Source organism: Vipera berus, assembly GCF_964194415.1.
Source record: "Vipera berus genome assembly, chromosome: 1".
Classification (NCBI taxonomy): domain Eukaryota; kingdom Metazoa; phylum Chordata; class Lepidosauria; order Squamata; family Viperidae; genus Vipera; species Vipera berus.
The window spans coordinates 57,791,688-57,805,959 of record NC_138202.1 but is presented as its reverse complement, the minus strand read 5'-3'; the positions used below and the strand labels follow the sequence as shown (position 1 = coordinate 57,805,959).

The 14,272-nt window shown below is 35.8% G+C and overlaps 1 protein-coding gene across 1 annotated transcript in view; it reads left to right on the top strand.

The window, feature by feature from the left end:
- AKAP6 (A-kinase anchoring protein 6) overlaps positions 1-14,272 on the top strand; it is a gene marked incomplete at its 5' end in the record, with an annotated part of 235,359 nt that overhangs the window by 44,489 nt on the left and 176,598 nt on the right. The window contains 2 exons of the mRNA XM_081319843.1: positions 8,437-8,533; positions 9,631-9,797. Coding sequence (XP_081175969.1) covers positions 8,437-8,533; positions 9,631-9,797 — 264 coding nt within the window. The remainder of the gene's footprint in view (positions 1-8,436; positions 8,534-9,630; positions 9,798-14,272) is intronic.

Sequence of the window (14,272 nt, the reverse complement as noted above, 5' to 3'; positions counted from 1 at the left end):
TGACAAAGCTCTTCATAGTGAGTCTTGGATAGATCCACACATAAAACATTTGGCTGAACTCATGCTGCTGCAAAAGAAAATCTTTTGTGTGTGCCTGCAATAGGTTTTCTTCTCTGAACAAAGGGAAGAGTTATGTAATTTCTCCCTTCATGGATTTTGTTCAGCATTAGATTGGAAGAGAGTCATTACAATAGTAGGATATGTCTATGGTTGCATAATAAAAATGATATATTTGTGTATGTGCCTTTACCACTAGTATTAAATGCATATGTAATAGTAGTATATTCAGTGGTGGCTGCCATGGCCTTGTTTGTGGATTCCTAGGAAGAATCATGCTAGAAAGATCAAAGGGTTAATTAATCGATCATCTATTCTCATAGTGGCCAATAAGATACCATCAGGAAGCATACAAGCAGATTATGACTGTAAGGGTATCTTCTGGCTTTATGATCTCCAGCAGTTGTTATCCAGAAGAATACTACCTCAGTTACTGCAAATAATATGAAGATTAATTTTATTCCCCATGATAATTCTTTTGTGCAGCTGCCCAAACTAGTAAGCACCATTGTTTCTTCTGGCAATGAATTCCTTTCTTTTATATTCTGAATCCCTGCTATTCAGGTTGATTGGATTACTCCATTTTAGGGAGAAAAACCTGTTCATATCCACTTTCACCAGTCTTATTTTTATGTGTCAAGTATTTTCACCTTCTTATTTTATCCTTATGACTACCTAGTTTGCTCTTTTCCGTATCTTTTCCATATCATTTACAAATCACACAACTAAAGCTGAACACAGTATTCAAAATTATAAATCACATAGCCATAATTCACGTAAAATAGGGCATTATACAGTTTATATATTTAATTCCTTTCTCACGGCAACTGTACACTGAGTCACCATTTTATTGACACAATGCCAAGATTCTTTTCATGGCCATTTGTTATATATTCAGATCTCATGATTTGATTTTTTTTGTCTCTTTCTAAATCATGTAATTAATTAAGTTACATAAAGGCAGTTTCTTCCAGTTTAGTGAGATCCTTTTGAAGTTTTTCCTTTTTCAAAATCCTGGAATAATTTGGAATTACATAATCTTAGCCATTGCACTGCCAGTCTAGCATCATATCATTTTTAAGAAATGTAAAAGCATTGGCAGAGATACTGTATGTAACCCAGGAGAATTCTACAGTTTTATATTAAACTAGTGCATATCCTTCAATGGGGTGCCTTCCTGAGCAGTGAAGCATAATTGCAGGTCTGCTCATTGGACATGAAAATGACTACCTATCATTTTTAGAGTACAAGAAGATGGGGCAAGATCCTCAGTGCACCCCAAGCATGCTGTTAAGGCAAACTCCACTCATCTTTTTTTGTTTTGTTTTGGTGTATAGCAAAGCAGGTATTTTCCAGACTTGGGCAGATTGACTGCTGCATTTGATTATATTTTAGGTAAATTCCCCCATTCCTATTAGTTAATGTTCTGGGGTAGCCATACCTCATCACTGATTAGCATCTCTACAACCATTTTGTCTTGGATTGCTGGCCTGACTGTGCTCTTCCAATGTACAGTAAAACTTTTATACAAAGTCTGCTGGACTCTAGACTAAGGTCAGAGACGACTGGTCAAAGAGCAGACTTTTCTCTTTGTTTCCCTTTTGAAAACTACCTTACCAATAGAGCAGTGGAAAGATGAAGTGGCCTTTCAGTTCACAAGATGACCAGTGAAATATTGTGAAATAGTGAAACTCCCAAATGCTGGGTAAAAATTGACAAGAATTCCATGAATTTCTCCTTTGGATTCAAGTGACATCAAGAAAGGTAAAACTATCTACAGTTTTATATAAGACTGGCACACCTCTCTCCAAAAGAAGAGGATGCCTCACCGACAAGGGCTATAAGGAAACTATATGTCCATTCATAGAAAGGAATATAATTGGCATTTTTTCTCTCCAATATATCTAAGAGTGCAAAAGAAGCAGGAGGAATCTATCAGCCAGATCCAATGGTATTATATATGACCAGCATCATTGCCAAAACTAAGAAATTGATTGAAAGCTAAACAGGAATATCTTTAGCCAGCTTCATTCCCAACTAGTATAGCACAGGAAACAATCAGCTTAAGACTGCTACACGGATGTACCCGATGAAGATGTACAGCAAAAACAATCGCCTTTATCTTTAGCAATGTTTTCTATTAAATTGCTGGGGTTGGATATTCAGCTAATTTATTGGACATTTGGACCATCTTTTAAAACCTGATAATATATGGAAAACCACTCACCTGTCCTGCACAGAACCTCATCCTTATTGTCCACCTGGTGACTATTGCTCTGTTTTGTAATACTGAAAGAAGTTACAATAACAATAGAAAATTTACAACAGCAGTTTCAAATAAAGTAATAGTTTAGTCCTGATGAAACATGATTGTTACCTTTGGACCAACTATAAGGATGTAAGAAGTACTATGGTGTGGCAGACAAATGATTTAATTAGTCCCTTATTTTGTTTCAGAGTGGTGAATCAGTTGCGTAAAGTAAACCCAGAAGGAGAACTGCTATATATTAGCCATTCAGCTGATGTTCCCTAAACACTAGCATTGCTTAGTCTGGATAGTTTTCTCTGGAAAGTGATAAACTCAGTTTCGATGACTAAAGAAGAAAAAGACACATACCGGACTGAAAATAATATAGCAAACAGCTACCATCTATTTTGCTCTTGTTTGCTGTGACACTTGCAGGTTGTGAAAATAGTTTTCCCCTTAAGACCAATGTGTTATTGGTTAATCTATTGCTAGATTTTGCTATATGTGCTTTGCAGCAAATTAGACTGAATTTTGTGCAACTGTAAAATTGCAAATCAAGCCCCAGAGTTTTGGCCCATCTTTATTCATCATATTTTACTTCTTCAGTCAACATTATTACTGGTTAATAGGTGCACCTGTAAATCAAGCTGCATTGTGTACTTGATATGTTATGTTAAGTGAATCTTTTCTAGGGCAGCAAGTCTATTTTTTCTAATGAAGAAGAATATCTCATCTTTCCCAATTTTCCTATCAAACACATCTACATCATCTTGAGGCAGCATCACATCCAGCTGCATCAATGCTCTGCTTCAATTATATGAAATTACCCAAACTCCTCTGGGGTCCTTTAGGGTTTTTTTGCTATATGAGGCGCCTTCATGTACATCTCTTGTGAAGTACATGATTACAAACTATTCAACACAAGCCTGTTTTAAGTAAACAGTAAATTAAATATTGTCAGAGCTTGTTCAAGCTTCCATCTATGAAAGAAATTCTCAAAAAAAAAAGGATTTCATGAAAAGTAACGCTTTAAGAAAAGTAGTTGTACTAAGACTCCATGCTTTTCCCTTTTGGGGGAATGCTTGAACTAGTTTATATTTTTGGCTTGAGATAATTTTCATCTAGGCTTCAGCATGATTTGCTTAATAGTATTAAAATTATGTAAATATATTACATAATTTGATTTATAAAAGCAAAAAGCTTAAATTCCTAAAATAGAGAAATTCATTATTTCATTCTGTGTGAGAAATTCAGTGCTACAAAAATAGTATGGCAAGACTTTAAGGATTAGCTTTGGGATATAGTTTTTTAAGAAAATCTCTACTTATTTAACTTCTAACAATTATTAAAAGTAGGTTCTGTAGTACAGCTCTTTTGTTATTCCTGTGCAGCAAACAGTACCAAAGCTAATTTCTTCTTATATGTTTCCTCCCATCTATAAGTTTCTTTAGTTGAGCTAAGGGAATGCGATGATAAATGATGATGATAAATGTGACTATATATGGAATATGTAAGAATACATAAGGTATTTCCTAATAGTATTCCATAAAATGCACCTTACCAGTTCATGAAACTCTGCAAAGAAAGTCCTCCTCCTCCACCTCCTGTTTAGCAGACTTGTGTTGAACAGGGATAGATATCCTCTAATATTTCATTTAATTGAGCAATGCTATGAAAATCAACTTGAGAATTATTGGGTAGTTGATACAGAGGCAATGTCTTTTTGGATTAAGCTATGTGAAAGTGACATTTCTGAATGATGTTTCTCTCTTGTACTTTCATGTCATTTTACATGGAAGCATTTTAATGGCTATGCCATAAACAATTACAAAAATAAATTGGGATACAAATATGATGTATTTATGCATGTAAGCATTCATGTTATGATGATCTAAATTAAATCATAATGTGTTTTCTACAAAACACAAATTATCTGTAATGAAATTCTCATAAAGTGCCAGCAATGTGGTCATTTTCTATCACAGAACTGTTTTAACTATTCACTAAATCATATCTAAATTTTGAGCTCCTGGCACATCAACAGTTATAACAATTTCACTCTGCGAAGTTTACTTAATGAAGAATCAGTGTCGCAACTGAGAGCCAAGTACCAGCACTGGTAATATTTGCAATTTGTAATCTTGTGACCTGGTGACTACACAGACCTGTGATCTTTTTTGGGCAAGATTTTCAGAAATGGATTGCTATTGCTTTCTTTCTAAGGCTAAAAGATGGTGATTCACCTCAAATCATATACTGTAGTTGGCTTCATTCTCAAGGTTGGATTAGCACATAGTCCAGTGGTGGGATTCAAATATGTGAACAACTGGTTCTCTGTGTGGATGCCACTTCCGGAAGTCCATTCCGGGTCTGGGCAACAAAAAAATAGCTACTGGTTTCTGCTGAAGTGGTGTGAACTGGCTGAATCCCACCACTGACATAGTCCATAGGTTCTAGCCAAGAGTTTTAACCAAACTGGTTCTCGGTCTGAATGTAACATTTTTCAACTTTCATTTTGTCTTATTTTATTAAATCCATATTTAAGCTTATAGTTCTTTCTTTTCAGTACAGTCAATAGCTAACTCAAATATGTTATGATTATTTTAGTACATTGTAACAACTATGAGTGTAATCATAGTTCTCAGTTAAATCCTGCCTTCCTTTGTGGAGGAAGACTGATGTGACTTCATAATTTACGGCTGAATTTTGAAGACCATATAGGTGCCGTGACCAGGGGGGCTTTTGCCCAGGTTCGCCTGGTGCGCCAGTTGCGACCCTATCTGGACCGAGATGCCCTACGCACAGTCACTCATGCGTTCGTGACCTCCCGTTTAGACTACTGCAATGCCCTCTACATGGGGCTGCCCTTGAGGACCACTCGGAGGCTTCAACTGGTGCAGAATGCGGCCGTGCGAGTTGTGATGGGGGCTTCCCGATACTCCCATGTAACACCTCTACTCTGCGAGCTGCATTGGCTTCCGGTTGCCCTCCGGGTGAGATTCAAGGTGCTGGTGATGACCTATAAAGCCCTAAATGGCTTGGGTCTGGGATATTTGAGGGAACACCTGCTGCCAGCATCAAGTTCCCTTCGTCCAGTGCGCTCACACAGGGAGGGTCTCCTCAGGGTCCCGCCGGTAAAAGACTGCCAGTGGATAACACCCAGGGGGAGGGCCTTCTCTGTGGGTGCGCCTGCCCTCTGGAACCAGCTGCCCGTGGAGCTGAGAACTGCCCCTGACCTTCGTTCATTCTGCCTGGACCTGAAGACCTGGCTCTTTGAGCTCTCCAGCCCAGGCTGAGAATTTTTTAACCGGGGTTTTTATTTTAAGGGATAATTTAATCTTTTTTAATTGTTTTTTAACTTTTGTATTTGTATTGCTGATTTTAAATACCCTGTAAACCGCCCTGAGTCCTTCAGGAAAGGGCGGTATATAAATCTAATAAAATTAAATTAAATTAATTAAAATAATAATGACTGGGCTCTTAAAAATCCTATTGAGCATGAAATGAAGTACAACTGCATTATTTGTTTTCTTAACAGCTTGGATATAGGACCTACTTTAAATTATAACCAGGTAAGGTGGATGGCCTTTTTATTTGCTGATTATCACCTATAAAACCTCTACAGCAGGAAGCCTATTTATCTGAGGAATCACTTATCTCCTGTGGTTTCTGCCTAACTAATGGACAGAGTTGGCACACTCTGGGTCTCCCAGATTAAACCGTATCATTTTTTGGGACTCATTAAATGCACCTTCTCTGTCATATTGCTTATCCTCTGGAATAAGGCCTTCCCTAGCTGGATAGCTCCCATCTTGACGACATTATGGAGCATCTTAAAAACAGTAGGTTTAGAATAGAATAGAATAGAATAGAATAGAATAGAATAGAATAGAATAGAATAGAATAGAATAGAATAGAATAGAATAGAATAGAATAGAATAGAATAGAATAGAATAGAATAGAATAGAATAGAATAGAATAGAATAGAATAGAATAGAATAGAATAGAATAAACCTTGGAGGTCTTCTAGTCCAGCTCTCCATTCAAGGAGAAGCTATACCATCTCAGACAAGTGACTGTCCAGTCTCTTCTTAAAAATGTCCAGTGATGGAGCACCCATGATTTCTGGGGACAAGCTGCTCCACTGGTTAATTGTCCTCACTGTTAGGAACTTTCTCCTTAATTCCAGGTTGCTTCTCTCTTTGATCAGTTTCCAACCATTGTTTCTTATCCTGCCCTCTAGTGCTTTGGAGAATAATTTGACCCCCTCTTCTTTGTGGCAGCCTCTCAAATACTGGAATACTGCTATCATGTCATCCCTATTTCTCTTTTCTTTAGACTAGCCAAACCCAAGTCCTGCAGCCATTCTTCATATATTTTAGTCTCCAGGCCTTGGATCATCTTAATTGCTCTTCTCTGAACTTTTTCCAAGGTCTCAACATCTTTTTTTAGATGGAATTCTCTTACTCAAGTTTTGACATGTGTTCTACATGTTTTGATGTGAGTTGTCCAAGCTACTGTTTTGTTATTTCCTGTTTGTTACTTTATTGTCATTTTATTATTTTATTTTACTTTGCTTTTATATTGCGAGTTGTCCAGAGTAACTGAGTGGCACTAAAATCAAATTGATTAAATTATTAAATGCATAATAATGACAAGCAACTAGACACTATTGGAAATGTTCAAAAAGTAGGTTTGACAGGAAGTAGACCCTCATAGGAAATATCTTTATTTACCAACATCAAGCCTGATTTACCAGCATCAAGCATTAAACCATTAGTTTTGACTTCTTCGTATACAAACAGGAGGGGAGAGGGGAAATCAATACTTTATATTCCAGTTTGGAAAAAAAAGAACTAAACCATGGAATATAAAAAGATGGTGAGAAAGGGCAATTATAGGGCAATTCAGGGTAAAGGGACTGTAAGTTACAGTTAAAATTATAGTGTTGAAAGGTACAAGCCCAGGACCGCAAATTTGCAGCTGCTGACATATGGCTCTTGTATGTATTGACATATTTTTCTATGCAACTTATTTGACTACTACTAAATTCATTACTATATGCATTAATTACAGTATATTGGTTACCAATTGGAAATTATATTTTGGAAAGGTTTCTTGCCAAGAGTAGGGAATGATACTGTAGACTTTTTAAAGATGCAGAAGTGTATTTAATTATTGATTGATGGCAATTGAAATCAGAGATCTAGGACTGACTTCTGCTTTTTCTCTATCCTATTTTTAACAGCATATTCAGATTTGCTCCTTAGAATCAAGAAAAGAATCCTGAACATTTTAGCCTTCTCAAACTTTATCACAAGAAACCTTTACCTTTACCTTTACCTTAAGTGAATGAAGTAGTAGGGGTCTACATTCTCCCCTTGACTGAATACAGTAAATTTATAAAAAGAAGTAAATTGTATTTTGTTTGTATTAAAAAAAATGAAAATCAAATAAAAGTAGGTCTTACTTGCATTAATTACTTGCTTAAATTTTGACTGTACAGTAAGTAGACACTTGCACAAAATTTTTGCAGTTCGTTGTGTTGCTATGTGTGATTATAAAAATGTAATTTATTATTTCCCAGAATAAATATAATAGTTGCAGACTGCATTTGCAAAAGAGCAATGTTAGTTACTTTATCAGTAGACGCAGTGGAGACCTTACACAAATCAACAATTATAGTATGAAGAAAAAGACGTTGCAGCTGATTAATTATATTGATTTGTTTCAATATTTTGTATTAATACATTTTAATGTATACTGCACACATTTATTTAAATTGTTCATTCACCAGTATTTGAAATGTATCTGGAAAAGATAGCTGCAACAGTATATTTTATAGGACACTATTATTCCAGAGGTAGCCTTGGGCTCTGGCTTTTCATAAAAACAAATGAATTTCTAGATTTGTCAGCTGTTTCAACCAGATGCACTTTAGTAATTTAATGGAAACATTTTCAATTCAATTCCAAAATATCAATATCTTTTAGAATTGAGAATTAATTTGTCTATTAGCATGGTGGTTCTTGATAACAGTAGCAAATATTTTAGCACACATGCTTTATATTAGAAATGTATCCATACCATTTGATACTTAAATATAAAAGCATCCCCCTTTTTTTTTGCAGAGTTTTAAATTGAATGTAGATAGCCACTGTGCATTAAAGGAAGCTGTTACAGAAGAAGGATGCCAACTTCTCGATCTTATAGTATCTCACAAATCAGGTAGATTCTTCTGAAATATTGCAAGTCTTTATGTCTCCAGACTATTAAAGAATAAAGAAGCATTGCTGTAAATTACTGCATATATTCGCTTCTTTATGTATTATTAATATTTACATTATCACTTTGACCTTCAAGATTTATAAATGTTTCATATGCTGCATACAATGCTGTGATACTTATTAAATGAAATACTGCTAGCAAATAGTCTGTTCATTTTATTTTGGTCTTGCTGTTGAGCTGACTTTCAATTGAAATTACATCACTGAAAACTTCATGTTGACATGTTCTTTGATGTAAGTGCTATGGAAATATCATTAAGATGATACATTAGGATTTTATATCTATACATACGTATATTTTTACATAGCTAGCTAGCAGGAATAATTGCACTGATAAAGCTCCTTTGCTATTTAAACTAATTCTTACTGCAGTTTTAAAGTATTTATTAAGTAATATTAGGAGTGAGGATTTTCGACAGTTGTGCATGCAATTTTCAATATAAGCCTGGATAAGTCAGGAATTTTTTGTCATAGTGCTTAATGGTCTGGATTTAATCAAAACACTCTGTGTTGCTAAAAATTGGTAGCATTATTTTAGCTGATTTTTTTTCTTTTGTTTTTTTCCTCAATAAAATGAAGGATCTGGAAGATTTTTCTTTGTTTCATTTGCATTTTGTAACTCATAAACCTGGCTATCTAGAACCTAAAATAGCACCACCTTTGAGGTCTAGTTAACCTGCATAAGTTTCTGGAGGTTGTAAAATCTTACCACTTGTGGTAACAACAAATATCTGTACTAAACAGCAGACAATAGAATGGTGTTTTGTTTTTTGTTTCTTTACTGTTTTATATATTTCTGAGATTATTTTTCTTTGCTGACTTCAGTCACTGCTGTCTGTGTGTCATGTTTTGATCCTATCACATTGTTGGCAGTGCCGGTTTGTTAGAATTCCTGATCTGGTTTCTCTGTAAAGAATGCCAGAATATTTAAGGCGAAAGGATTTTTATTCCCCTTAAGAATTCTTGCCTTTAACAAATGAGGTTCTTCAAATGATAACGTTGAATGTATGACTTAATTTCTTTCTGTCATTTTTGGAGAAGGACTGAAGGACATGCTGCAGATGATTGCAAGTCAGTGGAAGGAACTACAGAAACAAATCAAACGACAACACAGCTGGATTCTTAGGACTCTGCGTATCATCAAAGCAGAGATACTGGCTACTGATGTGTCTGCAATGGATGAGGAAGGGACTGAGAGCCCCAAGGTAAGTGGCTTGAAGTTGGTCTTATTTCCTCTTATTTCAGCCTCCTTTTGAACTAGGCATCACTGAAGTTTTCATTCCACCCTAAGGGTTTTCATTTCTGCTGGGTAAAAATTTTTACAAACAAAATGAAATGTGTCTTTCTGAAACAATATCCATTCTAAAAGGCAGAAACTTTTTACATGTTTTAGACAAACTTCTCCGGGTGGAAATCTAGAAGGGGCAGGGAAAGGGGTGTAAAATATTTAGTAAACAAAACATACAGTATCTTTAACATGAATAATCAGAATGGTTTTAAATTGTTTTGTTGCAACTATAAATCACCATAATCAGTGCAATCACTCAGCTCTGACATCCATTAGCCGCTTGGTTACAGCAAATTAACAAAGAAGAGAGAAAGTGATTCATTATCTCATTCCTGTTAATGACTATCAGATGCATTGCCTAATTAGGGGATGGCCATTGCAGTGGGGAGAAGGTCATATGCTTTGCCACAAATCTTTTTTGCTTGGAATTTAAACCTTCCACAATGGTGCATGTGTTGAATACATATCAATAATATATTGATATCTAAATCTGTTTTTTGAGGACTTCTTTGGGAACAATGAAAGCCACCTCCCACCTCCTATGCTAGGAATATGTTGATAGAGGAAACAGAAAACCTGCTGCAAGATGAATTACTTTCCTATGGCAAAAGAACATTTTATTCCCTTTTTTTTCCAAAAGAGAGAAAAAGAGATATAATTCGAGAGAAGTACGTATCATTAAGGACATTAAAAATGTTGTGGAAATGTTGAAAGCATTGATGCAGTGATTGCTAGCCTTGGACTATTTTTATTTAACAGAACTGTGATGTAATTTATGATATTCAACACTATGATGTCACAGGCACTATCCAATAGCTAAATACAGCAAGAAAGCTCTAAGGGCGGGTATTAATATTATGCTCCATATCAGCTGATGACTTTTATAATTAGATAATGCCATCAAGATGAAGTTGTATTGATACTTAATATCACGTAAGCCAACATCTTGTCTGTTTAATAGTTCATTGATTCCTCCAAATGTTAGAGTGGTTATAATAACACACAGGAGAAGGGAGAGGAATTCCATTATTCCAAAAGTGTAATTTTGGCAGATAGACAGATATCAGTAGATTTCATGCTTGGCTGTCCTTTTGGTGGCAGGATCCTGCTTCTAAGGAGCTTAAGGTAGGTTTTTTTTTCCCCAGTTGAGAATAAATTTTGGTCAAGGACCAAATTAAGGACAAGACTGAAAAAAATAATAATAAACAGAGCTGGGACACACCACTTCCCTAATGGACAAGAACGGGGATGGGGAATGAAAAATATGAAAAATTACTTAGAAGCTGTTAATATTTTTATCCTGATTTAATCAATAATTTCATATTTATATATATATTTACTGAACTGCCTGTGCTGCTGCAGTCGTAAGATAGGTACAAGATTTATAGGAAATGTATAAAACCTTTATGATACAGTAAGGATAATGATCAAAAGCAACAATTCATCTAAAAAGAGAGCAACACCCAAAGCAAATTCATAAGATGGGGGCATTTAATAGCTGATTTTTAAAAGCCCTGCATAATTGCTCTGCCTTAAACTGTTTCAAGGTCAGAGCCAGTTGAATTTCCAAGAGAAAGCTAGTCCATTGCAGAGAGACCACCCTGATTTCATGGAGATAAGGAATCAAAAGAGTTTCTCTTAGGATGCATATATTGGACAGGTTGATTCTAGTTGGAATAGTGGGCCTGCAAGAACTTCAGTGCCAAACCATTTGGAATTTAAGGGATGAGTCTCCATTGGTGGCCAATGCAGGGCAAAGGTAAAATGTGTTCTTGGAGCCTAGAGCTAATTAGTAGGTGGATTTTATATCAACTGCCATTTCCAGGTAGATGTTATAGGCATCCTCTTGAAGGTGCATTGCATAGTCCAGATGAGTATGATTTACTGTTGTATGATCTTCCTGCTCAAGCTAGGAAAGGAAGCTAGATGGGGGTTGAGCCCATTGAACTCCATCTGCTTCTTGTCATAATACATGCCTATGTTTATTCAGAAGTACATTTATCTAAATTCATAAATTCTCCAATAAATGCAAATAGAATCAGGATTTCAACAAAATAATGGGTAGGCTGGTAAGACCCATGATATTCTAGATTTTATTTCTTACAGTGATCAAATGGATGTCTCTAAAGTACTCATAAGCAATTCTAAGACAACTCATTTTGGGAGCATACTATTGCCAAACTAAGATAAGATTGAGTCTCTAAGACCTAGCTCTTAGTAGATTGTTTTCCATGAATGTATCCCTCATTTTAAAGCCATCTAAAATAGTGACTGATACCACATAATACGGTAAGGAATGTTGAAGAAGTATTTTCTTTTGTCAGTTTTAAATTTTCCAATTATGTTAAATTGCATGACACCCCCAACAAAAGAACTCTTTTCCTTTTCATTTTCTCCATGCTTTTTCCATGTCCTGCATTTTTTATGTATCCCAATCATATTTTCCTTCTATCATGTTCTTTCCAAGCTAAAGAATCCCAAATATTCCATCTTTTTCTCATGGCAAAGACGTTTGAGACCACTAAAAAGGAGGAACCTGCCCCACTTTACATCGGGGAGGACTGTGTAGAGAGAGTTTCCTCCTTTAAATTTCTGGGAGTCTGCCTCTGTGAAGATCTGACCTGGAAAGTTAACACAACCCAGGTGGCTAGAAAGACCCAACAGAGGCTTCACTTTCTTAGGGTCTTGCGGAAGAACAGGGTAGAACAATGGCTAATGACCCTCTTTTATCGGTCTACTATAGAGAGCGTCCTCTCGTATGGTACTGTGGTTTGGTATGCTGGTCTGACAGCCGCGGACAGGAAAGTATTACAGAGGGTAGTGAGCACAGCACAAGACATTGTGGGCTGTTCCCTGACACCACTGGATGACATCGCCAGGGCTTGTTGCCTTGGAAGAGTGAGGAAGATTCTCAGGGATGACTCACACCCTGGACGGTATCTCTTTACTCTCCTACCATCCAGTATGAGATATAGGAATATAGCCAGCCGTACCAACAGGCTGAAAAATAGCTTTTATCCGTGGGCTGTTAGGCTTTTAAATGGGACATAATCTCTGTGAATTTATGCAGAATTGACTTGGGAGGCCAGTGTGTGGTGTAGTTGGTTCACATGGTGTGGTAGGATGGAGGGTTTGTTTTCACTGTGTGTTGGGGGGAGAGAGCATGGGGGGAGGCTCAGCTAATCTCAATGTACACATATTGTACTTTGACAATAAAGGGTTTATTATTACTATTAATCATCCTTGTAATTGTAATAAACATCTCTATACCTTTTTCTAGCTGCCATATACCTTTTTTGGATGGGGAAATAAAACCTGTATGCTCTAGATACAGATATGCAATATATTAATTTAAGGGCATTATATATTTGACATTTTCATTGAGCTATCCATTAGTCAAAATCTTTTTCTTGAGTATCTTCAGAAAAAGTCCCTATCAGTCTATATATAAAATCAGAGATGCTTTTTTTTTGCTCAAGCATGCATCATTTTACACTAATTTAGATTAAACTGCAATTGCTATTTGGTTGACTATCATTCAGTTTTGAGCAGTCCTTCTGAAATTCTTCACATTTATTTTTGGTTTTACGCAAATTATATATACTACTTGGAAAAAATTTAAAATTATCTGCCTACTGGTCACCATATTGCTTACCTCTTAATCAAGAGCATTTATGAACAATACAGATTCTTGAGGATCTCTGCTTTTCATTTCTTTGAAAAAATAATCACCCATTTATTTCTATTCTTTACTTTTTGATTTTCAGCAATTCATAAAAAGACAACTCTTTCATTTTAAAAAAAAATTTCCTATTTCTTACAATTTGCTTGGAAAACATTAAGCCAACTGGCCTTTAATTTCCTGGATCATTCTTTGGTCCTCCCTTCCCCCCTCAAATATCACATTAACTATGTTTCAGTCTGTGAATGTTCAGTCTTCTGTCATCAGAGCTGTTCAATTTCACAATAAGATGAAAATTAATAAAAATGAATTGTACAACAACTAAGAAGCAAAAACCATACAATAAAATCTATGGGTAGATTAAAAGCTACAACAGGTCCCAATATGTGAAAACAAACTATATGGCCAACTAAACTATATGGCCAACTGTATTATCTTATCTTATCTAAAAGTACAAGAATGGAGCTAATTACATTTCCTTGGGGTGTATTTCTACAATCAAGTTGCTGCTGAAAAAATCTGCCATAAATAAGCACTGATTATACTTTTTTAAGACTTTGCAACAAGTCTTTTGATGGAAGTACCGATTCAAGGATTGGCACAAGGGGAGGCAGTGTGTGAACTCTTCTGGGCCTTAATCACTTTGAATTCTTTAGAAGAAAGCCAGCAACAAAAATGAGTCTAAAAATTAATAGGAAGTTGGTAATATT